Genomic DNA, 27,541 nt, shown 5'->3' with positions numbered 1-27,541 from the left:
GCGCTTCACATCAGTGACCCAGAAGTTGATGGGGAGAATGACAAGAAGAGAGGCATACCAAGATTTGATAGGCTGTTCAAAATCAAACCTCTCTACCCCAACATCGTTGAGGCCTGCAAGACCTATTTTCAACCTGCCCAGATCCTGTCCATCGATGAGAGGATGGTAGCCTCAAAGGCCAGAATCAGCCTCAAACAATACATGCGTAACAAACCAACCAAATGGGGTTACAAACTGTTTGTTTTGGCTGATTCTGTGTGTGCATACATTTGCAATTTTTTTGTTTATGATGGGAAAAACAGTTTTGCTACTTGTAATGGACCGAGTTATGATTCCGATATGGAGTTATTGGATTTTCAACTGCTGGGGAAGGGCTACAAACTGTTTGTGGACAACTTCTACACAAGCCCTACCCTGTTTACAGAGCTGAGGAAGCGGGATGTGTGGGCTTGTGGCACCATTCGGACCAACAGAGTGGGCTTTCCAAAGACAAAGGTGAACGACATGCCTAAGCGGGCTGAGCGGGGTACCATGCGATGTATCTGTGAAGATGGCCTGCTCTTTGTGAAGTGGATGGATACCAGAGAGGAGGTCATGTGCTCCAGTATCCACAAGTCCTTCAGTGGAGATCACGTCGTCAGGTGTGTGAAGGACGGTGCCGGGGCATGGGCCACAAAAAATGTCCCCATTCCAGCTGCTGTGAAGGAGCATGGGAGGTGTGGACAACAAGAGCATGGGAGGTGTGGACCTGTCAGATGAGCTGATAGGATACTACAATGTTTTCCACAAGACCATGAAATGGTACAAAACATTTTTCTATCATTTCATTGACATTGCTGTGGTGAATGCCTTCATCCTCCAGAAGGAAATGGCTAAGAGCTGTGGACAGCCCCCCATCTCACAGCTAGCCTTCAGGGAGCTGCTCATCCAGGAGCTTGCTAGCTACAGCAAGTCCACTGTAGCACCTTCTGTCCCCTCTACCTCTGTCCCTTCTGCTCCAACCAGTGGTGTTCATCTGCCCAGATTCATCTCTGCAGGCATGAATGTGCCTCAGGGCAAAAAGGGCACAGTAGGGAGATGTTGTTGTGCCCTTTGTCACAGGAAATGCCCCATCACCTGCACCACGTGTTCAGTAAACCTCTGCTTTACAGCAGAAAGAGACTGCTGTGGGCCATGGCACCAGAAGAACAATATTGTGTAGAGGACTGAGGGTCTTCACAATATTGTAAATAGAAAATATGTAAATAGTTACCCGTGTTAATTATTATTATTTTTTTTCCTTTTTTTATATATATATATTTTTTGGTGGGGTGTGTTAGAATAGCATTTATGTATTTTGTATATAGTTATTTCCTTCAAAATGTATCACTTTACCTATTCGGCCACTTGGGTACATTTGGGTACATTTGTTTGGGACATCTGGATGCGTTCATGCTCATGTCATGTAGCTCGCTCATTTTTGAAGTTATCTATCTAAAACTTTGCTCAGCTATTGTTGCCATCTTATGTTCTTCATTCAAATCATCCCAAGCATCCTATCTGTATGTTTGGCTGTTCTTGGTCATTTGAAAGATGATGCAGCAACAATAAAAAAACAGAAAACGTATTATTTCCTTGTATTTTCTTCTACCAGATCTATTGTGTTATATTCTCCTATATTCAATTCACATTTCCACAAAATTCAGAGTGTTTCCTTTCAAATGATACCAAGAAAATTAATATCCTTGCCTCTGGGCCTGAGCTACATGCAGTTAGATTAGGGTATGTCTTTAGACGTAAATTGAGAAGGGGGGAGGTACTCCAAATAAGTTAAGAACACATTCTTATTTTCAATGACTAGGAACGGTGGGTTAATTGCCTCGTTCAGGGGCAGAACGACAGATTTTCACCTTGTCTGCTCTGGGGATCCAATCTTGCAACCTTACAGTTAACTAGTCCCACGCAATAACGACCTGCCTCTCTCTTGTTGCACTCCACAAGGAGACTGCCTGTTACGCGAATGCAGTAAGCCAAGGTAAGTTGCTAGCTAGCATTAAACTTATCTTATAAAAAACAATCAATCATAATCACTAGTTAACAACACATGGTTGATCATATTACTAGATATTATCTAGCGCGTCCTGCGTTGCATATAATCTGACTGAGCATACAAGTATCTAAGTATCTGACTGAGTGGTGGTAGACAGAAGCAGGCGAGTAAACATGAATTCAAACAGCACTTTTGTGCGTTTTGCCAGCAGCTCTTCGTTGTGCGTCAAGCATTGCGCTGTTTATGACTTCAAGCCTATCAACTCCCGAGGTGAGGCTGGTGTAACCGAAGTGAAATGGCTGACTAATAGCTTTTAAAACGTCACTCGCTCTGAGCCTTCTAGTAGTTGTTCCCCTTGCTCTGCATGGGTAACACTGCTTCGATGGTGGCTGTTGTCATTGTGTTGCTGGTTCGAGCCCAGGGAGGAGCGAGGAGAGGGATGGAAGCTATACTGTTACACTGGCAATACTAAAGTGCCTATAAGAACATCCAATAGTCAAAGGTTAATGAAATACAAATGGTATAGAGGGAAATAGTCCTATAATAACTACAACTTAAAACTTCTTACCTGGGAATATTGAAGACTCATGTTAAAAGGAACCACCAGCTTTCATATGTTCTCATGTTCTGAGCAAGGAACTTAAACGTTAGCTTTCTTACATGGCACATATTGCACTTTTACTTTTTTCTCCAACACTTTGTTTTTGCATTATTTAAACCAAATTGAACATGTTTCATTATTTATTTGAGGCTAAATTGATTTTATTGATGTATTATATTAATTAAAATAAGTGTTAATTCAGTATTGTTGTAATTGTCATTATTACAAATAAATAAAATAAAAATCAGCCGATTAATCGGTATTAGCTTTTTTGGTCCTCCAATTATCGGTATCGGTATCGGCGTTGAAAAATCGTAATCGGTCGACCTCTACACTGTACTGTAGATTACATTAGAACATTTTAGAACGTCACTGGCCTCATTCTCTCGTCTATTTGTTGCTTATTTACAAGGTTATTTCCCCCTCTCAAACCACACCAGTAACTGAATTAGTTCTACTGAAATGTATGGCATTCAATCTCACTCCCTGAAAGAAATATGCCCCTTAAGTGAACAAGGAAATGACAAAAATAGAAATGTCTATTTTTTTTCTTCTTTTGGAGTTCTTTCTTAGAAGTGTAGACATGCTTCCACTAATTTATCACCCTGAGCAGCAGCCTGGCCGTCTCTGCTCTGATACCCTGGTTTCACAAAGAGGCGTATTCACTGGCCCAGGCCAACACACAGACACATTCTCCTAGGATAGGAATCATCACTACTGGACCGGAGATCAGACAGCCTGGTTCTGCTCATCAGACAGCCTGGTTCTTGCTCATCAGACAGCCTGGTTCTGCTCATCAGACAGACAGAGAGGATAGTCACTGACTGTCACAGGGTGACTCTAGACATGCCTGCTTGGAATGGAAAGGGAGTGCGGATGCTCTTCAGGCAGGCATAGGCCCTATTATTAGTCAGCTCTGAGCTGGGTTTTATTTATTTTTTGGATGAGAGCAGGATCTGGTCTCTAGAACTAATGGCTTCTCCTCCAAGGCTGTCTCAATTGCCTAAAAATGTGTCCTGTCCTCCTCTCCTCCCTGTCATTGTCTACAGTGTCTTCCTGTCCTCCCCTTCTCCTCATCATCTGCACTGATTGGTGGAGATTGGTGGAGGCTCGTCAGTTCTCTCAGATCAGAGTGATTGAGGAGAGGACAGATCAAGTGTCTCAGGGTACGATTGTGATATAAAAGGCTAACCTGATCCTGGATCAACACTCCTTCTCTTAAAACATACTGCCCCTGCTTTTTATGGCAATTAAGACATAGCCCTTAATCTAATCCGTCCTTCTCCTCAGACTCTGACATAGCCCTAAATCTAACCCGTCCTTCTCAGGCTCTGACATAGCCCTAAATCTAACCCGTACTTCTCAGGCTCTGACATAGCCCTAAATCTAACCCGTCCTTCTCAGGCTCTGACGTAGCCCTAAATCTAACCTGTCCTTCTCCTCAGGCTCTGATGGGGGTTGTTTCCAATTCCCACCAAACAAGTCACTTCCCTTAGCTCACAAATAGCCAAATACTACACTGGTTGTTTTCAAAACATAAAAATCCCATTGCTTATTTTTAGACGGGCATATTTCCTCCTCATTAAGCCTTGGGTTGCTTGTTTGTGGAATGCTGAGATCTAAGAGCAGCGTTCACACGCTAGCTAGTAATACGCAAGTAATTACCATGTTAAGCTCTAGGAATTCCAGAACAGACACTACAACTACAGTACTCAGCAAATATGCAAAGATTGTAAAAAATATTGTTGAGTGTGAAGAGCTGAAATTATCATTTTTAAGGAACTTGGACTGTCTTCCCGTTCAGTCTTCACCCTCTAATATGGTGTTCATTAGCAAATGTATTGGTTTTGTTAAACGTGTATTTACAGAATTACTCTTAGACCGGTTGACACTGTTTTTATTTTGCAGAGTATCTTACTGTATTTACGATCTCACATGCTCATAGCTCCCGTGTGGTGTATCTAAAAGCATGTTTGTGCTGTGTTAGTGCCTGAAGTGTGTGCTGTGGAAATTCTTTGTGATTTGTGTAATATATTTTGGGTGGAGGAGTCAGGCTTTGATCAGGTTGACTCATCTATTTCGGCAGACATTCAAAACAGAATGAATGATCAGTGCTCGCGTCATCACGTTAGATCAATGAAATGCATAAACAAACGCAAAGTGGGATATTATCATCATGCGTATGGTATTGCGAATTTCATGTAGCTAAAGACTCTCAGGGCAATGAGGCAAGATCTCTCCCAATCCCAGCCAAAGCATTTCAGAGAAAGAACTCTTTATTTTTCTATTTTTCCAGCGCTGTGGCGAAAGACAAAGACAAGAACAGCTTTAAGCTGCGTCCTGGAATGGACAAGAAGGTCTTCATCTACGTACAGCAGACGTCCAATAAGGAGCTGTCTATAGAGAGGTAACGTATACACACAACGCAGACATGACACAGTCCTGCCACCATGGAGACTTCTCAGTCTGGACGTCTCCCTGGTATTCATAACAGGCCGTAATTCAGTTCTAATTGATAAACAACCGCTGTTTAATGTCTGTCTGTTTCCGAGCTGAAGTGTCCCAGTTCAGCCATGAGAATTAGATGGATGTTTCTGTTCTGAGCCTGCTAATTCTCTATGGTTAATAATGTTGTTTTGAACCACCGTCATCTCATTTCCATGGCTCTTTGTTATTTTACACTTCCTATACTGGGCCGGAATTGGAGAGCTCTTTTATCCTTCGTTTTATGAAGGATATATAGCTAGCTAGCCTGATACTATGTGAGAGATGAATCAGCTGAGACTTTCCACCTGGTTCCACTCTTATGAGGTGTGTGTGTGTGATCTGTGCTTCCGCTCTGTGCGTGTGCTCTTGTGTGTGTTCTGTGTGTGTGTGTGTGTGTTCTGTGTGTGTGTTCCAGGTGCTTTGGCTTACTGCTGTGCCCAGGGACGAACGTGAAGAACAGTGACATGCACCTGCTAGACCTGGAGTCGATGGGGAAGTCATCCGATGGAAAGTCCTACATCATCACAGGGAGCTGGAATCCCAACACGCCTCAGTTCCAGGCTGTCAACGAGGAGACAGCCAAAGGTACAGCAGGCCATCATGCAGTGGTGTCCCTAGCTTGTTATGTAGAGCCAATATAACATTGGTAATTGCCCTGTCTGTATATGTCCACCATTCTAAGTATAATGACCCCAGATAGTTCATAGCCAACCGTGACCGTGACCATGACCGTGACCGTGGCCGGCTCTCTAGCTGATGTCATCTCGCTACATAGCTACGACCACAGCTACTGTACTGGTCATAGAGGATATTTGTGTTCCAGATAAGTTAATTTACAGGTCCACAACTTTAAGGTTTACATTGATGAGTGTTGGGTTCATGTACCTGATCACAGATTATTACATTTGTTGTTTTATTTAATTTATTTTTTATTCCAAAATGTTTTTTTTTGTACTTTTACTCCTTTTTCTCCCCAATTTCGTGGTGTCCAATTGGTAGTTAGTCTTGTCTCATCGCTGCAACTCCCGTACGGACTCGGGAGATGCGAAGATCGAGAGCCGTGTGTCCTCCGAAACACAACCCAGCCAAGCCGCACTGCTTCGTGGCACAATGCCTGCTTAACCCGGAAGCCAGCAGCACCAGTGTGTCGGAGGAAACACTGTACATCTGGCGACCGTGTCAGCGTCCACTGTGCCCGGGCCGCCACAGGAGTCGCTAGAGTGCGATGGTACAAGCACATCCCTGCCGGCCAAACCCTCCCCTAACCCGGACGACGCTCGGCCAATTGTGCGCCGCTCCACGGGTCTCCCGGTCGTGGCCGGCTGCGACAGAGCCTGGACTCGAACTAGGATCTCTATCACTCAGAAGACCTCTCCTGACCACAGATATAAGGGTTTCTTTAAGGGTTATATTAATGGCGATTATGGGTTATGTCAAACAGATACGTTTATCTACATGACGACGGCGGTGGACCTGGTGATCACTGAGGTGGAGGAGCCGGTTCGTTTCCTGCTGGAGACCAGGGTCAGAGTCTGCTCCCCCAACGAGAGGCTCTTCTGGCCATTCAGCAAACGCAGCTACACAGAGACTTTCTACCTGAAACTCAGACAGGTGAGAGGTTCTACCTGAAACTCAGACAGGTGAGACAGAGCTTCTAGCTGAAACTTGAGACAGGTGAGACGGAGCTTCTAGCTGAAATTTGAGACAGGTGAGACGGAGCTTCTAGCTGAAACTTGAGACAGGTGAGACAGAACTTCTAGCTAAAACACAAGACAGGTGAAACATAGCTTCTAGCTGAAACTCAGACAGGTGAGACAAAGCTTCTAGCTGAAACTTGAGACGGGTGAGACAGAACTTCTAGCTAAAACACAAGACAGGTGAAACATAGCTTCTAGCTGAAACTCAGACAAGTGAAACATAGCTTCTAGCTGAAACTCAGACAAGTGAAACATAGCTTTAAGCTAAAACTCAAACAGGTGAGACAGAGATTCTAGCTGAAACTTGAGACAGAACTTCTAGCTAAAATTCATACAGGTGAGAGATTCTAGCTGAAACTCAGACCGTTGAGAGGTGAAAGCTGAAACTCAGTCCGTTGAGAGGTGAAAGCTGAAACTCAGTCCGTTGAGAGGTGAAAGCTGAAACTCAGACAGGTGAGAGGTGAAAGCTGAAACTCAGACAGGTGAAAGCTGAAACTCAGACAGGTGAGAGGTGAAAGCTGAAACTCAGACAGGTGAGAGGTGAAAGCTGAAACTCAGACAGGTGAGAGGTGAAAGCTGAAACTCAGACAGGTGAGAGGTGAAACTCAGACAGGTGAGAGGTGAAACTCAGACAGGTGAGAGGTGAAACTCAGACAGGTGAGAGGTGAAACTCAGACAGGTGAGAGGTGAAACTCAGACAGGTGAGAGGTGAAAGCTGAAACTCAGACAGGTGAGAGGTGAAAGCTGAAACTCAGACAGGTGAGAGGTGAAAGCTGAAACTCAGACAGGTGAGAGGTGAAAGCTGAAACTCATAGACAGGTGAGAGGTGAAACTCAGACAGGTGAGAGGTGAAAGCTGAAACTCAGACAGGTGAGAGGTGAAAGCTGAAACTCAGACAGGTGAGAGGTGAAAGCTGAAACTCAGACAGGTGAGAGGTGAAAGCTGAAACTCATAGACAGGTGAGAGGTGAAAGCTGAAACTCAGACAGGTGAGAGGTGAAAGCTGAAACTCAGACAGGTGAGAGGTGAATGCTGAAACTCAGACAGGTGAGAGGTGAAAGCTGAAACTCAGACAGGTGAGAGGTGAAAGCTGAAACTCAGACAGGTGAGAGGTGAAAGCTGAAACTCAGACAGGTGAGAGGTGAAAGCTGAAAATCAGACAGGTGAGAGGTGAAAGCTGAAACTCAGACAGGTGAGAGGTGAAAGCTGAAACTCAGACAAGTGAGAGGTGAGAGGTGAAACTCAGACAGGTGAGAGGTGAAACTCAGACAGGTGAGAGGTGAAACTCAGACAGGTGAGAGGTGAAACTCAGACAGGTGAGAGGTGAAACTCAGACAGGTGAGAGGTGAAACTCAGACAGGTGAGAGGTGAAACTCAGACAGGTGAGAGCTGAAACTCAGACAGGTGAGAGGTGAAAGCTGAAACTCAGACAGGTGAGAGGTGAAACTCAGACAGGTGAGAGGTGAAAGCTGAAACTCAGACAGGTGAGAGGTGAAAGCTGAAACTCAGACAGGTGAGAGGTGAAAGCTGAAACTCAGACAGGTGAGAGGTGAAAGCTGAAACTCAGACAGGTGAGAGGTGAAAGCTGAAACTGAGACAGGTGAGAGGTGAAAGCTGAAACTCAGACAGGTGAGAGGTGAAAGCTGAAACTCAGACAGGTGAGAGGTGAAAGCTGAAACTCAGACAGGTGAGAGGTGAAAGCTGAAACTCAGACAGGTGAGAGGTGAAAGCTGAAACTCAGACAGGTGAGAGGTGAAAGCTGAAACTCAGACAGGTGAGAGGTGAATGCTGAAACTCAGACAGGTGAGAGGTGAAAGCTGAAACTCAGACAGGTGAGAGGTGAAAGCTGAAACTCAGACAGGTGAGAGGTGAAACTCAGACATGTGAGAGGTGAAAGCTGAAACTCAGACAGGTGAGAGGTGAAACTCAGACATGTGAGAGGTGAAAGCTGAAACTCAGACAGGTGAGAGGTGAAAGCTGAAACTCAGACAGGTGAGAGGTGAAACTCAGACAGGTGAGAGGTGAAAGCTGAAACTCAGACAGGTGAGAGGTGAAAGCTGAAACTCAGACAGGTGAGAGGTGAAAGCTGAAACTCAGACAGGTGAGAGGTGAAAGCTGAAACTCAGACAGGTGAGAGGTGAAAGCTGAAACTCAGACAGGTGAGAGGTGAAAGCTGAAACTCAGACAGGTGAGAGGTGAAACTCAGACAGGTGAGAGGTGAAACTCAGACAGGTGAGAGGTGAAACTCAGACAGGTGAGAGGTGAAACTCAGACAGGTGAGAGGTGAAAGCTGAAACTCAGACAGGTGAGAGGTGAAAGCTGAAACTCAGACAGGTGAGAGGTGAATGCTGAAACTCAGACAGGTGAGAGGTGAAAGCTGAAACTCAGACAGGTGAGAGGTGAAAGCTGAAACTCAGACCGGTGAGAGGTGAAAGCTGAAACTCAGACAGGTGAGAGGTGAAAGCTGAAACTCAGACAGGTGAGAGGTGAAAGCTGAAACTCAGACAGGTGAGAGGTGAAACTCAGACAGGTGAGAGGTGAAACTCAGACAGGTGAGAGGTGAAACTCAGACAGGTGAGAGGTGAAAGCTGAAACTCAGACAGGTGAGAGGTGAAAGCTGAAACTCAGACAGGTGAGAGGTGAAACTCAGACATGTGAGAGGTGAAAGCTGAAACTCAGACAGGTGAGAGGTGAAACTCAGACATGTGAGAGGTGAAAGCTGAAACTCAGACAGGTGAGAGGTGAAAGCTGAAACTCAGACAGGTGAGAGGTGAAAGCTGAAACTCAGACAGGTGAGAGGTGAAAGCTGAAACTCAGACAGGTGAGAGGTGAAACTCAGACAGGTGAGAGGTGAAAGCTGAAACTCAGACAGGTGAGACAGTTTTAAACACTTAATATCTGACATCATCCTCTATTTATATTCATTGTACCTCACTGAAACCACTACTCCTTTTTCCTGGCTTTTATTGTTGTGCTATTAATAATATATATTTTTATGACACTTAAAAATTTGTGGCCGGTTTCCAATGGATAATCCACATCGAACATACCTTTTAGTGTTCATTTATGTCAACCCAACATGAATAGTGAGAAGGCTCTTTTATATTTTCTTTGACAATGTAACTGCTAGTTAAAGTGGTCACCTATTGTCTTGAGCTTGTATGTGACTCCATTTCCCTCCCCCTTCCCAGAGAGGGACAACAACACCATCCAATGCTTTTAGATCCATGACAGGAAGGGTGTATGTGACTCTTTACCCATGAAACCGGTTACCTATTGTCTCGACCCTGTACATGACTTTCCCACCTTCCCAGATGGAACGTAAGAGGAACAAGGACACCCTGTACGAGGTGCTGAGCCTGGAGAGCGAGTTAGAGAGGGAGAGGAAGAAGACGACAGCCAGCCCCAACATCCTGCAGTCTGCCTCCCAAGGATCCATGGTGCCATCGCCCCCTGAGGATGATGAGGAGGAAGGTGACTGACATGTAAAAAACATGTATCTTTTCACAGAAAGTCCCATCGAGGCCAGAAGACCTAGTTCCCATTACATTGACATTTTAGTCATTTACCAGACGAGTGGCGCAGTGGTCTAAGGCACTGCATCTCATCACTACAGTCCCTGGTTCGAATCCAGGCTGTATCACATCCGGCCGTGATTGGGAGTCCCATAGGGCGGCGTACAATTGGCCCAGCGTCATCCAGGTTTGGCCTGGGTAGGCCGTCATTGTAAATATGAATTTGTTCTTAACTGACTTGCCTAGTTAAATGAAGGTTACAAAGTAGGTAAAGCTATCACAGTAATTGCAAGTAAACCCTCCCATTGCTCTATGGTGCCATTACCCCGTGACGATGACAAGGAGGAAGGTGATCGTCTGAGCAACCCTCCCCACCTGCCCTTCTATGCTGTCTTTATAATCCAACCAAACATTTATATTTTATTCATTTAGCATATGGTGTAATCCAGAGCAAATAACAATTTAAAAGTAGCTAGAAAAAGAAAATAACACAATTATTGCAAGTGAAACTTTCTTGAGAATAGCCCCTTTCTGCTGAAGCAGTGTTAGGGGGAGTAAATGATAACCCTTCCTGCACTCCTGTCTCTGTAGCTCTATCCCAATTCAATCCCTAGCCTCTTCCCCCAGCCTATGTCATAGGCACTTGTTGAGTTCTGAGAAGATTAGACAGGCAGAAAATCCACACAGCTGAACTTTAAAACAAAATACAGATTTCTATTTTCCATTTCAAAAAGTTTTGCTATGATGTGCGCTACTGAACACGACCCTGTCTGTTTGGGGATTGGGTGGTAGTCTGTCCCTGTCTGTTTGGGGATTGGGTGGTAGTCTGTCCCTGTCTGTTTGGGGATTGGGTGGTAGTCTGTCCCTGTCTGTTTGGGGATTGGGTGGTAGTCTCTCCTTGTCTGTTTGGGGATTGGGTGGTAGTCTGTCCCTGTCTGTTTGGGGATTGGGTGGTAGTTTGTCCCTGTCTGTTTGGGGATTGGCTGGTAGTCTCTCCCTCTCTGTTTTTGGATTGGCAGGTAGTCTCTCTCTCTCTGTTTGGGGATTGGCTGGTAGTCTCTCCCTCTCTGTTTGGGGATTGGCTGGTAGTCTCTCCCTCTCTGTTTGGGGATTGGCTGGTAGTCTCTCCCTCTCTGTTTGGGGATTGGCTGGTAGTCTCTCCCTCTCTGTTTGGGGATTGGCTGGTAGTCTCTCCCTCTCTGTTTGGGGATTGGGTGCAGAGTATGTGAGCGGAGAGTGCCCAATTTGACTGGAGTGAGGGGTGAGATTGCTAAAGGCTGGAGCTTCGGCCCTCTCGCCCCCTCCAGTTACGCTCCAGTAGTGCTGACTTCACAAGCTCAGGGCATGCCCGGCCCAGCATGCATTTGTAGTCTACTTGTGTGCTGCTATCGCCCCTGCTTTAGCTACTGTCATGGAGTTCACAAAATATTTTCATAAAGAAACTGATAAACACACAGGTGCTAAATCAAAGTGACTTACAAAGATGAGGACCAATAGCAAGAGAGGGAGTGTGGTAATGTAGTGTCCACAACTAAAGAGTCATTGTGGAATCTTAAAAGACACATATCCTGAAAGCATGATGGTGTACTTACTACGTGCATATGCTAAAAGAAAGGAACGAGGTGGGTAGCTAACTAAGTGTCACATTGTAGCAAAGTATTTCTAAACTCAAAATCAGATCTCTTAAAAGTTTTGTTCATTTTTGTAATATTATCTATACAAAAGGCCATAATTGATTTTGGCCCAGTAGGCCTGGCATATTCCCACTTTCAAGGAGCTTTCCGTTTTGATGTGGTTGTTTTGCCTAAAAACCTTTAGGCCTACCTATAGATGTATTTTTAAACAACTCTGCATCTCTGCCCAGCCTGGCAAGCGTGGCTCTGCAAGTATGGAGAGGGTATTCTCTACTGCTGGTCTGCTCTCCAGGCACCATCGCAGGAGCCTGAAGCCACAGACTCTGGACAAACTTATTTCTAAAAAAGAATGCACAGGCACTCAGTGTCTGTCCCCAAATAGACACTGAGCCGAATCAGGCATTTCTCATTTAATTTGCACTTAATTATAAGTAAGTCACAGGCTATATGTGCAATTGATTGACTATGATGATTTAATACAACTAAATGTTGTTTAATTGCTGAGTGCTCTATGTCCCTACCAGCCTTGTGTCTCACTCACAAATGCTTCACAATGTATTTCTTTGTAGGCTATAGCCTTGAAATAATTGAAATAATATAGCCTAAATTATTAATTGTAGTTTCTTCTTAGGCTCCCTGTCTGGCTCCTGACCTATTTAGAGTGTTTACATGCTGTTTAATATGACATCTAGCCTATTTTAAATTATGAGCGCTTCTTACATTCACCTTTTCATGTTTATTAAAATACTTTATATTCAAATCATACTGTTTGGTTTCATAGTTCAAAACTAAATGGTAGGACCAGGTTGTCACAACAATAGATGGGTGTTGGTTAAATTGTGATATTAACAAATCGAGCGAATTCAGAGCGGCAGTTTTTCTTCTTGGAAACGTGGAGCAGTTTTTAGCAGGAAGCACCAGTGACTCGGACAATAAAGAAGTGGTCAGATGACGCAGATGCTCAGCTTCAGGACTGTTTTGCTAGCACAGACTGGAATATGTTCCGGGATTCCTCCAATGGTATTGAGGAGTACATCACATCAGTCACTGGGTTCATCAATAAGTGCATCGATGACATCGTCCCCACAGTGACTGTGCGTACAGACCCCAACCAGAAACCATGGGTTACAGGCAACATCTGCACTGAGCTAAAGGGTAGAGCTGCCACCTTCAAGGAGCAGGACTCTAACCGAAAGCTTATAAGAAATCCCGCTACGCCTTCAGACGAACCATCAAACAGACAAAGCACCAATACAGGACTAAGATTGAATCGTACTACACCGGCTCCGACGCTCGTCGGATGTGGAAGGGCCTGCAAACTATTACAGAGTACAAAGGGAAGCACAGCCGCGAGCTGCCCAGTGACACAAGCCTACCAGACGAGCTAAATCACTTCTATGCTCGCTTCAAGGCAAGCAACACTGAGGCATGCATGAGAGCATCAGCTGTTCCGAACGACTGTGTGATAACGCTCTCCGTAGCCGACATGAGTAAGACCTTTAAACATGTCAATATTCCGAAGGCCGCTGGGCCAGACGGATTACCAGGACGTGTGCTCCGGGCAGGTGCTGACCAACTGGCAGGTGTCTTCACTGACATTTTCAACCTCTCCCTGATTGAATCTGTAATACCAACATGATCCAAGCAGACCACCATAGTCCCTGTGCCCAAGAACACTAGGTAACCTGCCTAAATGACTACAGACCCATAGCACTCACGTCCGTAGCCATGACGTATGTTGATAGGCTGGTCATAGGCTGGTCATGTCTCACATTAACACCATTATCCCTGAAACCCTAGACCCACTCCAATTGGCATACAGCTTAAACAGATCCACATATGATGCAATCTCTATTGCACTCCACATTGCCCTTTCCCACCTGGACAAAAGGAACACCTACGTGAGAATGCTATTAATTGACTACAGTTCAGCGTTCAACACCATAGTGCCCTTAAAGCTCATCACTGAGCTAAGGATGCTGGGACCAAATACCTCTCTCTGCAACTAGATCCTGGACTTTCTCAAGGGCCGCCCCGAGGTGGTACGGGTAGGTAGCAACACATCTGCCACGCTGATTCTCAACACTGGAGCCCCTCAGGGGTGTGTACTTCGTCCCCTCCTGTACTCCCTGTTCACCCATGACTGCATGGGCAGGCACGACTCCAACACCATCATTAAGTTTGCAGACGATACAACAGTGGTAGGCCTGATCACTGACAACGATGAGACAGCCTATAGGAAGGAGGTCAGAGACCTGGCCGGGTGGTGCCAGAATAACAACCTATCCCTCAACATAATCAAGACAAAGGAGATGATTGTGGTCTACAGGAAAAGGAGGACCGAGTGCGCTTCCATTCTCATCAACGGGGCTGTAGTGGAGCAGGTTGAGAGCTTCAAGTTCCTTGGTGTCCACATCGCCAACAAACTAGACTATGCATTGTACCCCGCCAACCCCTATTTTGCGCTGCTGCTACTCTCTGTTTATCATCTGCATAGTCACTTTAACTAATCCTACATGTACTTATTACCTCAAATAGCTCGACTAACCGGTGCATCTGCACATTGACTCTGTACCGGTATCACCTGTAACTACTGTTATTTTTTACTGTTTAAAAAAAATCTTTACTTATCTATTGTTCACCTAATACCTATTTTCATACTTAAAAATTGTACTGTTGGTTAAGGGGCTTGTAAGCATTTCACTGTAAGGTACCTGTTGTATTCGGCGCACGTGACAAATAATCTTTGATTTAATGTGAAGCGCAGCGATCGCTCCATGAGTGATCGGGATTTCTGACCGCTCAAGTCTGCTTGCATACTCTGAATTGGGTGGTAGTCTCTCCCTGTCTATCTGGGGATTGGCTTGTAGTCTCGCCCTGTCTGTCTGGGGATTGGCTGGTCGCCTCTCCCTGTCTGTCTGGGGATTGGCTGGTAGTCTCTCTTTGTCTGTTGTGCCTTATTCTACTCCCTGTAAAGTTTGCACTTTGCTAGCCAGCCTGTTATGTGCCCTATTTTTTATTTATTTTATTTCACCTTTATATAACCAGGTAGGCCAGTTTAGAACAAGTTCTCATTTACAACTGCGACCTGGCCAAGATAAAGGAAAGCAGTGCGATTAAAAACAACAACACAGAGGTACACATGGAATAAACAAACGTACAGTCAATAACACAATAGAGAAATCTGTGTACAGTGTGTGCAGATGAAGTAAGGAGGTAAGGCAATAAATAGGCCATAGTGGCGAAGTAATTACAATTTAGCAATTAACACGAGTGATAGATGAGCAGATGAGGATGTGCAAGTACAGTGCCTTGCGAAAGTATTCGGCCCCCTTGAACTTTGCGACCTTTTGCCACATTTCAGGCTTCAAACATAAAGATATAAAACTGTATTTTTTTTTGTGAAGAATCAACAAGTGGGACACAATCATGAAGTGGAACGACATTTATTGGATATTTCAAACTTTTTTAACAAATCAAAAACTGAAAAATTGGGCGTGCAAAATTATTCAGCCCCCTTAAGTTAATACTTTGTGGCGCCACCTTTTGCTGCGATTACAGCTGTAAGTCGCTTGGGGTATGTCTCTATCAGTTTTGCACATCGAGAGACTAAATTTTTTTCCCATTCCTCCTTGCAAAACAGCTCGAGCTCAGTGAGGTTGGATGGAGAGCATTTGTGAACAGCAGTTTTCAGTTCTTTCCACAGATTCTCGATTGGATTCAGGTCTGGACTTTGACTTGGCCATTCTAACACCTGGATATGTTTATTTTTGAACCATTCCATTGTAGATTTTGCTTTATGTTTTGGATCATTGTCTTGTTGGAAGACAAATCTCCGTCCCAGTCTCAGGTTTTTTGCAGACTCCATCAGGTTTTCTTCCAGAATGGTCCTGTATTTGGCTCCATCCATCTTCCCATCAATTTTAACCATCTTCCCTGTCCCTGCTGAAGAAAAGCAGGCCCAAACCATGATGCTGCCACCACCATGTTTGACAGTGGGGATGGTGTGTTCAGCTGTGTTGCTTTTACGCCAAACATAACGTTTTGCATTGTTGCCAAAAAGTTCAATTTTGGTTTCAGCTGACCAGAGCACCTTCTTCCACATGTTTGGTGTGTCTCCCAGGTGGCTTGTGGCAAACTTTAAACGACACTTTTTATGGATATCTTTAAGAAATGGCTTTCTTCTTGCCACTCTTCCATAAAGGCCAGATTTGTGCAATATACGACTGATTGTTGTCCTATGGACAGAGTCTCCCACCTCAGCTGTAGATCTCTGCAGTTCATCCAGAGTGATCATGGGCCTCTTGGCTGCATCTCTGATCAGTCTTCTCCTTGTATGAGCTGAAAGTTTAGAGGGATGGCCAGGTCTTGGTAGATTTGCAGTGGTCTGATACTCCTTCCATTTCAATATTATCGCTTGCACAGTGCTCCTTGGGATGTTTAAAGCTTGGGAAATATTTTTGTATCCAAATCCGGCTTTAAACTTCTTCACAACAGTTTCTCGGACCTGCCTGGAGTGTTCCTTGTTCTTCATGATGCTCTCTGCGCTTTTAACGGACCTCTGAGACTATCACAGTGCAGGTGCATTTATACGGAGACTTGATTACACACAGGTGGATTGTATTTATCATCATTAGTCATTTAGGTCAACATTGGATCATTCAGAGATCCTCACTGAACTTCTGGAGAGAGTTTGCTGCACTGAAAGTAAAGGGGCTGAATAATTTTGCACGCCCAATTTTTCAGTTTTTGATTTGTTAAAAAAGTTTGAAATATCCAATAAATGTCGTTCCACTTCATGATTGTGTCCCACTTGTTGTTGATTCTTCACAAAAAAATACAGTTTTATATCTTTATGTTTGAAGCCTGAAATGTGGCAAAAGGTCGCAAAGTTCAAGGGGGCCGAATACTTTCGCAAGGCACTGTATATGCAGAGAAAAGAGTCGGCCCTAGAATTGAGCCCTGTGGCACTATTCTCTCTCTGCATGACTGTTTGTGTGTTTATCTGTCTAGTAAGTCACTATACATACAGCATGTTTTTTTACTCTAATCCACGCTCAGCTGTGTTGATATGTCAACCCTTTGTCTCTGCTTGCGTCCCAAATGGCACCCTATTCCCTACATAGTGCACTACGTTTGACTACGGTTGATGGTAGTAGGGTACCACTTGGGACTCTCTCAGTTTTCGTCTCTGGAGCAGAGCATAAAGATACATTTATTTCGCAAGATGGACAATAAAGTTGTATTAAATTATATTTTGTCAGACAATGACGAGCCGTTGCTGAGTGGCTCAGGAGACGTGTCAAAAGAGTGTGCTGAGAAGATCCTGGAGACCTGGGGAGACCTGCTGTCCAAATGGTGAGTGACTGACATCTCTGTGGATGTCATACCTTGTCTTCATGTAAATCATAGCACCACCCACTGGGCACCAACTGGTTGAATCCCTGTTTCCATTTCATTTCAACATAAAGAATTAAATGTGATGATGTCGAGTCAATGTGAAAAACCTGATTGGATTTGCAAAAAGTCATCAATGTAAAGGAATTTCCGGGATTGTTTTTCTTTTCACCCAACTTTTAACCGAAATCGAATGACGTGGTTGAATTTTTTAAATATCACGTTCAATTCAGGTAAATTGACAACTCAATCAAATGTCAATCCAAACCTGATGTTGACCTAACGTCTGTGCCTAGTGGACAGTGTATTTAGCATGTCTCATCTTCATTTCGCTCCACATTCAAAGTGGTGTTAAAGAAAAAATGTACCGTAAACTAACAGAGAAGGAGATGATTTGAACTTTATTTCATTGACCTTGTGAGAATAATAACCAACATGACCACCAGGCAGTAGGCTCTTTCCCAGTGAATACATCTGGACTGAGAAAGTAGCTACCAGAGCTTGTGTGTAGTTAGTCTGCCTTACCGTCATGGTGTGTAGTTAGCCTTACCGTCATGGTGTGTAGTTAGCCTTACCGTCATGGTGTGTAGTTAGCCTTACCGTCATGGTGTGTAGTTAGCCTTACCGTCATGGTGTGTAGTTAGCCTTACCGTCATGGTGTGTAGTTAGTCTGCCTTACCGTCACGGTGTGTAGTTAGCCTTACCGTCATGGTGTGTAGTCAGTCTGCCTTACCGTCATGGTGTGTAGTCAGTCTGCCTTACCGTCATGGTGTGTAGTTAGTCTGCCTTACCGTCAGGGTGTGTAGTCAGTCTGCCTTACCGTCATGGTGTGTAGTTAGTCTGCCTTACCGTCATGGTGTGTAGTTAGTCTGCCTTACCGTCATGGTGTGTAGTTAGTCTGCCTTACCGTCAGGGTGTGTAGTTAGTCTGCCTTACCGTCATGGTGTGTAGTTAGTCTGCCTTACTGTCATGGTGTGTACTCAGCCTTACCGTCATGGTGTGTAGTTAGTCTGCCTTACCGTCATGGTGTGTAGTCAGCCTTACCGTCATGGTGTGTAGTTAGCCTTAACGTCATGGTGTGTAGTTATCCTTACCGTCATGGTGTGTAGTCAGCCTTACCGTCATGGTGTGTAGTTAGTCAGCCTTACCGTCGTGGTGTGTAGTCAGCCTTACCGTCATGGTGTATAGTTAGCCTTACCGTCATGGTGTGTAGTTAGCCTTACCGTCATGGTGTGTAGTTAGCCTTAACGTCATGGTAAGATGGCACTGTAATGGATGGCCTCCGTTTTGCGAACATACTATTTAGTGATTATTTTGGCATTTATCTTGTGGTTTTTATTTTTATGTCTCTTGTTTTTGTTCTACCTTATGTTATTTTTAATACTACATTGATATGGATTAATACATTGATATTGATTACTGGATTGTTGGGTTCAGAGCTTGCAGGAAAGGCATTTCACTGTTCCTGTGCACGTGACATTAAAACTTGCAACGATGCCGGTGGGTCTGTAGAGTGGCGTTCCCTGCCTGGCTGTCACGAGAAGGATTGATTTGGTGGGCTTTTTAATGTTCCTGTCAATCGGTCAGCAGAGGCATGGCATGGTTCCCTATTCAACCAAGATGACATAGCAGTTCAGACGTCTTTGTCTTCGTCTTGTCGTGTCCCGTATCCTTTGAATATATTTTTTAAATATTTTAACCTGTTTCAACATGCTCTCCTGCAACCCGCCTCACCCAATGTAGTATGGATCTGCTATTTTCTATACTTTAGAACCGGAACCCCCAAAAGAAGCTAGCCAGCTAACTAGCTACTAGCTAATAGTCAGTTAGCCACGGCTAGCGGTCATCAGCAAACCTTAGCCTGGTCAACTCCTGCCAGTCTGCACAGCGCGTTTCAACCCAGAGCTTACCGGACTGCTCTTTCTCCATCTCCAGTTCCCTACCGCAAGCTCTGAACCATTTCACCTGGATCATTGTAGCCAGCTAGCTGCTATCCGAGTAGCTACCCCCTGTGGCTAACGTCTCTGTCCCGAAGCAAGCACCAGTGAGCCTGGAACTAGCCTTGTGCTAGGCCCAGCCCCCGGCTAGCTTAAGAGGTTCATCAGCCACTCCTTGGGCTGCAATACATATTTTGCCAATTGACCCCTTCTACTGCCGACATGGAGCCCCGCCGATTCCACCACGACTGGTTTACCAACGTAATCCGCCCGAGTGGTGTCAACAGGCTACTCCGTCGCGACGTCCCCTGAAGGCCCATCCACTAGCCTGCTAGCCGCGGTCCGCTAGCTGTCTAGAAAGATATCGGACTGCTAGCTGAAGAGGACCATCAGCCAATTTATTGGGCTACAATACCTATTTTGCCAATTTGCCTGGACCCTTTTACTGCCTACATAGAGCCCTGCCAATCCAACATGTCTGGTCTGCCGACGTAACCGTCCGACGGCGCTACAACAAACAAAAGTCCCCCACTAAGGCCCTTCTGCTAGCCCCGGCCCGCTAGCTGTCTGAATCGCCATGTCTCCAGCTCGCCTAGCCTCCCACTGGTCCCTATGATCACTCGGCCATGCATGCCTCTCCCGACTGTCAATATGTCTTGTCCATTGCTGTTTTGGTTAGTGATTATTGTCTTATTTCACAGCCCTGCTCAATATGCCTTAGCCCTTTTTGTTTCACCTCCCACACATGCGGTGACCTCACCTGGTCTAAATGATGTCTCCAGAGACAAAACCGCTCTCATCATCATGCAATACCTAGGTTTACCTCCACTGTATTCACATCCTACCATACCCTTGTCTTTACATTATGCCTTGAATCTATTCTTCCGCGCCCAGAAACCTGTTCCTTTTACTCTCTGTTCCGAACGCACTAGACGACCGAACGCACTAGACGACCAGTCCATAGCCTTTAGCCTTTAGCCATACCCTTATCCTACTCCTCCTCTGTTCCTCTGGTGATGTAGAGGTTAATCCAGGCCCTGCAGCGCCTAGCTCCACTCCCATTCCCCAAGTGCTCTCATTTGTTGATTTCTGTAACCGGAAAAGCCTTGGTTTCATGCATGTTAACATTAGAAGCCTCCTCCCTAAGTGTGTTTTACTCACTGCTTTAGTACACTCTGCCAACCCGGATGTCCTAGCCGTGTCTGAATCCTGGCTTAGGAAGGCCACCAAAAATCCTGACATTTCCATCCCTAACTATAACATTTTCCGCCGAGATAGAACTGCCAAAGGGGACGGAGTTGCAATCTACTTCAGAGACAGCCTGCAGAGTTCTGTCATACTATCCAGGTCTGTGCCCAAACAATTTGAGCTTGTACTTATAAAAATCCACCTTTCCAGAAACAAGTCTCTCACCGTTGCCGCTTGTTATAGACCACCCCCAGCCCCCATGCCCCCAGCCATGCCCTGGACACCATATGTGAATTGATTGCCCCACATCTATCTTCAGAGCTCGTTACTGTTAGGTCACCTAAACTGGGACATGCTTAACACCCCCGCCGTCCTACAATCTAAGCTAGATACCCTCAATCTCACACAAATTATCAATGAACCTACCAGGTATAACCCCAAATCTCTAAACATGGGCACCCCCCTAGATATCATCCTGACCAACCTGCCCTCTAAATACACCTCTGCTGTCTTCAGCCAGGATCTCAAATCAAATCACATTTGATTTGTCACATACACATGGTTAGCAGATGTTAATGCGAGTGTAGCGAAATGCTTGTGCTTCTAGTTCCGACAATGCAGTAATAACCAACGAGTAATCTAACCCAACAATTACACAACTACTACCTTATACACACAAGTGTAAAGGGATAAAGAATATGTACATAAAGATATATGAATGAGTGATGGTACAGAACGGCATAGGCAAGATGCAGTAGATGGTATAGAGTACAGTATATACATATGAGATGAGTAATGTAGGGTATATAAACATAAAGTGGCATCTCAGTGATCATTACCTGCGTCCGTAATGGGTCTGCGGTCAAATGACCACCCCTCATCACTGTCAAACGCTCCCTAAAACACTTCAACGAACAGGCCTTTCTAATCAACCTGGCCCGGGTATCCTGGAAGGATATTGACCTCATTCCGTCAGCAGAGGATGCCTGGTTATTCTTTAAAAGTTCCTTCCTCACCATTTTAAATAAGCATGCTCCGTTCAAAAAATGTAGAACCAGGAACAGATATAGCCCTTGGTTCACTCCAGACCTGACTGCCCTTGACCAGCACAAAACACATGCATTAGCATCGAACAGCCCCCACGATATACAACTTTTCAGGGAAGTTAGGAACCAATATACACAGGCAGTTAGGAAAGCTAAAGCTAACTTTTTCAAACAGAAATGTGCATCCTGTAGTACTAACTCAAAAAAGTTCTGGAACACTGTAAAGTCCATGGAGAAAAAGAGCACCTCCTCCCAGCTGCCCACTACACTGAGGCTACGAAACACTGTCACCACCGATAAATCCACTATAATTGAGAATTTCAATAAGCATTTTTATACAGCTGGCCATGCTTTCCACCTGGCTACCCCTACCCCGGTCAACAGCCCTGCACCCCCCACAGCAACTTGCCCAAACCTCCATCATTTCACCTTCACCCAAATCCAGATAGCTGATGTCCTGAAAGAGCTGCAAAATCTGGACCCCTACAGATCAGCTGGGCTTGACAACCTGGACCCTCTCTTTCTAAAATTATCCGCCGTAATTGTTGCAACCCCTATTACTAACCTGTTCAGCCTCCCTTTCGAGTTGTCTGAGATCCCCATAGATTGGAAAGCTGCCGCGGTCATCCCCCTCTTCAAAGGGGGAGACACTCTAGACCTAAACTGCTACAGACCTATATCTATTCTACCCTGCCTTTCTAAAGTCTTTGAATGCCAAGTTAACATATTACCGACCATTTCGAATCCCACCGTACCTTCTCCGCTATGCAATCTGGTTTCCTAACTGGTCATGGGTGCACCTCAGCCACGCTCAAGGTCCTAAACGATATCATAACCGCCATCTATGAAAGACAATACTGTGCAGCCGTATTCATCGACCTGGCCAAGGTATTCGACTCTGTCAATTACCACACTCTTATCGGCAGACTCAACAGCCGTGGTTTCTCAAATGACTGCCTCGCCGGGTTCACCAACTACTTCTCAGACAGAGTTCAGTGTGTCAAATCGGAGGGCCTGTTGTCCGGACCTCTGGAAGTCTCTATGGGGGTGCCACAGGGTTCAATTCTTGGGCCAACTCTTTTCTCTGTATACATCAATGCTCTCGCAGCTCTTGCTGCTGTTGATTCTCTGATCCACCTCTACGCAGACGACACCATTCTGTATACTTCTGGCCCTTCTTTGGACACTATGTTAACTAACCTCCAGACGAGCTTCAATGCCATACAACTCTCCTTCCGTGGCCTCCCACTGCTCTTTTATGCAAGTAAAACTAAATGCATGCTCTTCAACTGATCGCTGCCCGCACCTGCCCACCCATCCAGCATCATTACTCTGGACGGTTCTGACTTAGAATATGTGGACAATTTAAAATACCTAGGTGTCTGGTTAGACTGTAAACTCTCCTTCCAGAATCACATTAAGCATCTCCAATCCAAAATCCAATCCAAAATCAAATCTAGAATCAGATTCCTATTTCGCAACAAAGCATCCTTCACTCATGTTGCCAAACCCCCTCCAAAACAACTGGCTCCAGGTCATCTGTTAGTCTTTGCTAGGTAAAGCTCCGTCTTATCTCAGCTCACTGGTCGACATAGCAACACCCACCCGTAGCACACGCTCCAGCAGGTATATTTCACTGGTCACCCCCAAAGCCTATTCCTCAATTGGCCGCCTTTCCTTCCAGTTCTCTGCTGCCAATGATTGGAACGAATTGAAAAAAATCACTGAAGCTGGAGACTCATATCTCCCTCACTAACTTTAAGCATCAGCTGTCAGAGCAGCTCACAGATCACTGCATCTGTACATAGCCCATCTGTAAATAGCCCACCCAACTACCGCATCCCCATATTGTTATTTGCTCCTTTGCACCCCAGTATCTCTACTTGCACATTCATCTTCAGCACATCTATCACTCCAGTGTTTAATTGCTAAATTATAATTACTTTGCCACTACGGCCTATTTATTGCCTTACTTCCCTAATCTTACCTCATTTGTACACACTGTATAAAGATTTTTTCCCCCTATTGTCTTATTGACAGTACGTTTGTTTATTCCATGTGTAACTATGTGTAATTGTTTGCTTTATCTTGGCCAGGTCACAGTTGTAAATGGGAACTTGTTCTCAACTGGCCTACCTGGTTAAATAAAGGGGAAATATATATATTTTTAAATAGATAGTGGGAGGCATGTCAGAGAGAGATGAAGGAACTTACTGCTGAGCAGCACAGTGGTAGAGTGGCCCTCTAGCAGAGTTATGACCCAAATCACACAACAGGAGTCTTTCAATAATGTACCATGTACCAGATTCTTCTTCATGCAGGTTCTTTGACTGAACATTTTAGTGGGAAATGCACATTTATCTATGATATGAAAAGAAAACTAACACTAGTTACTGCTTGTCAAATATACGCTTATCCTTCATACAGGGTTCGTTCATCATGAAAATCCTGGAAAAGTCATGGAATTTTAAAGTGGTGTTTTTCTGGGCCTGTAAAAAAAAAAAAAAAATGGAAAAAGTAAAGGAATTATTTTAATAATTTCTGTTAATGTAATATATTTAGGTACAGTTTTATGTTATCAATCAAATAAAATTCAACATATCAGCCAGGATCTGAATAATACTTTAGCGCATCTGTGTTTGTGCGTCTCTCCTTGGGCCATTGCTCAAGGAGAGAGACCGTTCATTCACTGCAGCAGCAGGTTGGTCTAGCCTATAAAACATGTAGAGAACAGATTAACAGGTAGCCAATTAAAAAAATATATTGTACCTGCTAGTTAACTGTTTTATCTATCCTTAGCATGTGTTCATGTTTTCGTTATGTTCCCAAAAACGTTCCACCGACACTTGCGAATAAGGCCGTACAAAGTTGATTACTTTTTTGAACGATTCGTATTATTCATTTAAACTATTATTTTTGACAAAACTATAACGATTCACTTCCCTTCAACCCAGACTTCAGAGAGGGAGGGGATGGGAGGGGAGGGAAGAGGGAGGGAGCACATACAGCCACTAGGTGCACAAAATTGGCTTTTTTTGCCTCCCAAATCCTTTAACACTGTTTTTAGGCTTTGCTATTAACGTATCTCTTGAGAATGGCTGTGCTGACTGAAATAAAACAACTATGTTTAGGACATTTGCTTTCCTTCTAACTTGCAAAGAATGGTAAATAAATTGCGTAATTCAAATGGGACTGTGATGTGACTCGATGCAGGGCTCTCGTTGTCAGTGGGAGCCATTTTGTATTGCCAACCCGCTGAGCACCAGGGCTGGTTTCACTTACATCACACTGAAAGTACACCCTTTCTTGTTTCAACTGTTTTATCTGAGCAGAAAAGAAATGCCACGTTGCATTGCGTAACCAACCAAGTAACTCGGGATAAATAAATACATGAAAAGTGGGGGAAAAGTTAACGATTCATCTGGAATGTTCTTAGCTCTCCCAGGGGCATGTGGTGTGGTGTGGAACCTGATCATATGTGCTTCTTGGCATTGTGACTAGTACCTTCCTCCCCCGCCAGCTGCCCAGGGTTCTGGGAAGAACTGAGGGGAGACTCTCTCTCTGTGTCTGTTCTGATCAGAGATAACCCTTTCTCTCTCGCTCTCTCTCTCTTTCTCTCTCTCTCTCTTCAACCCCTTCTCTCTCCCTCCTCCCTTGATCTCCAGGCCCCACATCACACCTGTTAGATAAGACTTCATCCTCCTGTTCCTCTCCTCTGCCCCTTTAGATACGCCAACTACATTCTCATGATCCCCTTCCTCCTGATCAGCCCAGCTGGATTTAGTACATAACCGAGACATAGACATTCACTGAGAACCTGGGTCTGTATGTACGGCGTAGTCTGTCATATGAGACTAATGGGATATACTGCAGATATATCGTCTGTCGTATGAGACTAATGGGATATACTGTAGATATATCGTCTGTCGTATGAGACTAATGGGATATACTGCAGATATATCGTCTGTCATATGAGACTAATGGGATATACTGCAGATATATCGTCTGTCATATGAGACTAATGGGATATACTGCAGATATATCGTCTGTCGTATGAGACTAATGGGATATACTGCAGATATATCGTCTGTCGTATGAGACTAATGGGATATACTGCAGATATATCGTCTGTCGTATGAGACTAATGGGATATACTGCAGATATATCGTCTGTCGTATGAGACTAATGGGATATACTGTAGATATATCGTCTGTCGTATGAGACTAATGGGATATACTGCAGATATATCGTCTGTCATATGAGACTAATGGGATATACTGCAGATATATCGTCTGTCATATGAGACTAATGGGATATACTGCAGATATATCGTCTGTCGTATGAGACTAATGGGATATACTGCAGATATATCGTCTGTCGTATGAGACTAATGGGATATACTGCAGATATATCGTCTGTCGTATGAGACTAATGGGATATACTGCAGATATATCGTCTGTCGTATGAGACTAATGGGATATACTGCAGATATATCGTCTGTCGTATGAGACTAATGGGATATACTGCAGATATATCGTCTGTCGTATGAGACTAATGGGATATACTGCAGATATATCGTCTGTCGTATGAGACTAATGGGATATACTGCAGATATATCGTCTGTTGTATGAGACTAATGGGATATACTGCAGATATATCGTCTGTCGTATGAGACTAATGGGATATACTGCAGATATATCGTCTGTCGTATGAGACTAATGGGATATACTGCAGATATATTGTCTGTCGTATGAGACTAATGGGATATACTGCAGATATATCGTCTGTCGTATGAGACTAATGGGATATACTGCCGATATATCGTCTGTCGTATGAGACTAATGGGATATACTGCAGATATATCGTCTGTCGTATGAGACTAATGGGATATACTGCAGATATATCGTCTGTCGTATGAGACTAATGGGATATACTGCAGATATATCGTCTGTCGTATGAGACTAATGGGATATACTGCAGATATATCGTCTGTCGTATGAGACTAATGGGATATACTGCAGATATATCGTCTGTCGTATGAGACTAATGGGATATACTGCAGATATATCATCTGTCGTATGAGACTAATGGGATATACTGCATATATATCGTCTGTCATATCAGACTAATGGGATATACTGTAGATATATCGTCTGTCGTATGAGACTAATGGGATATACTGCAGATATATCGTCTGTCATATGAGACTAATGGGATATACTGTAGAAATAATTGTCTGTCGTATGAGACTAATGGGATATACTGCAGATATATCACCTGAGCTTTGCAGTGCGACAACATATAGTGCCTCCTGGAAGGCCGCCATTGTTTTCCCATGACAGCCCTTAATCTAGTCAGTGGTCCCTCCTCCCAGTGTAAATCAGAGCTGATAAGATGGAATTAATGGCCTGCTGACCTGGAACGGTGATATATGACTTGTTTCTGACATGGCTGGATATCTTTCACCTCCATTGATTACATTAAATCAGATTAAATCATACCATCATTATTCAGTTATCATCAGGGATGTAGTGTTTGGTATACGCAGTGCTGTTTACACTCCTTGTCATCTGTGTATGTCACCAATTAAGTTGGATTTGATAGCATTAGTGTTTACATAATGGTTGGTTACATCATGGCTTCCCTCCCTCTGTCCCCAGGCATCTGAACCTGTCTGTGCGTCCCAAGCAGCTCCCGGCTTTGGTGCGTAGCGGGGTCCCAGAGGCCCTCAGAGGAGAGGTGTGGCAGCTCCTGGCTGGTTGCCATAACAACGACCACCAAGTGGAGGAGTACCGCACCCTCATCACTAAGGTAGGCCTGACCCTTGAACCTTCATGGAAATAAATGTATTTCCTGTTACCAAGTCATTTACGTTTTCAATGCCTTTAGTTTTCCATGTGGACCAATTTATCTGTAAATTGTGAAAAGTTATCCAAGGATTGATGCGTCTCCGCTTGGCACTCCGTATTAAGGAGATAGATTGGGGGTAAGGCCCTGCGATAGACTAGCGT

General features: G+C 44.4%; 1 protein-coding gene across 2 annotated transcripts in view; it reads left to right on the top strand.

Moving 5' to 3' along the window:
• The window catches only part of LOC110536788 (rab GTPase-activating protein 1), a 174,342-nt gene that overhangs the window by 32,299 nt on the left and 114,502 nt on the right, over positions 1–27,541 (top strand). For both annotated transcript variants that reach the window (XM_036936954.1, XM_036936955.1), the window contains 6 exons: positions 4,927–5,037; positions 5,533–5,702; positions 6,559–6,728; positions 10,128–10,287; positions 17,227–17,320; positions 27,191–27,341. In XM_036936954.1, coding sequence (XP_036792849.1) covers positions 4,927–5,037; positions 5,533–5,702; positions 6,559–6,728; positions 10,128–10,287; positions 17,227–17,320; positions 27,191–27,341 — 856 coding nt within the window. The remainder of the gene's footprint in view (positions 1–4,926; positions 5,038–5,532; positions 5,703–6,558; positions 6,729–10,127; positions 10,288–17,226; positions 17,321–27,190; positions 27,342–27,541) is intronic.

This window comes from Oncorhynchus mykiss, chromosome 12, assembly GCF_013265735.2.
Source record: "Oncorhynchus mykiss isolate Arlee chromosome 12, USDA_OmykA_1.1, whole genome shotgun sequence".
In the NCBI taxonomy this organism is placed as follows: domain Eukaryota; kingdom Metazoa; phylum Chordata; class Actinopteri; order Salmoniformes; family Salmonidae; genus Oncorhynchus; species Oncorhynchus mykiss.
Note: the sequence above shows the minus strand (reverse complement) of the source record. Positions and strands in the feature narration are given on the sequence as shown.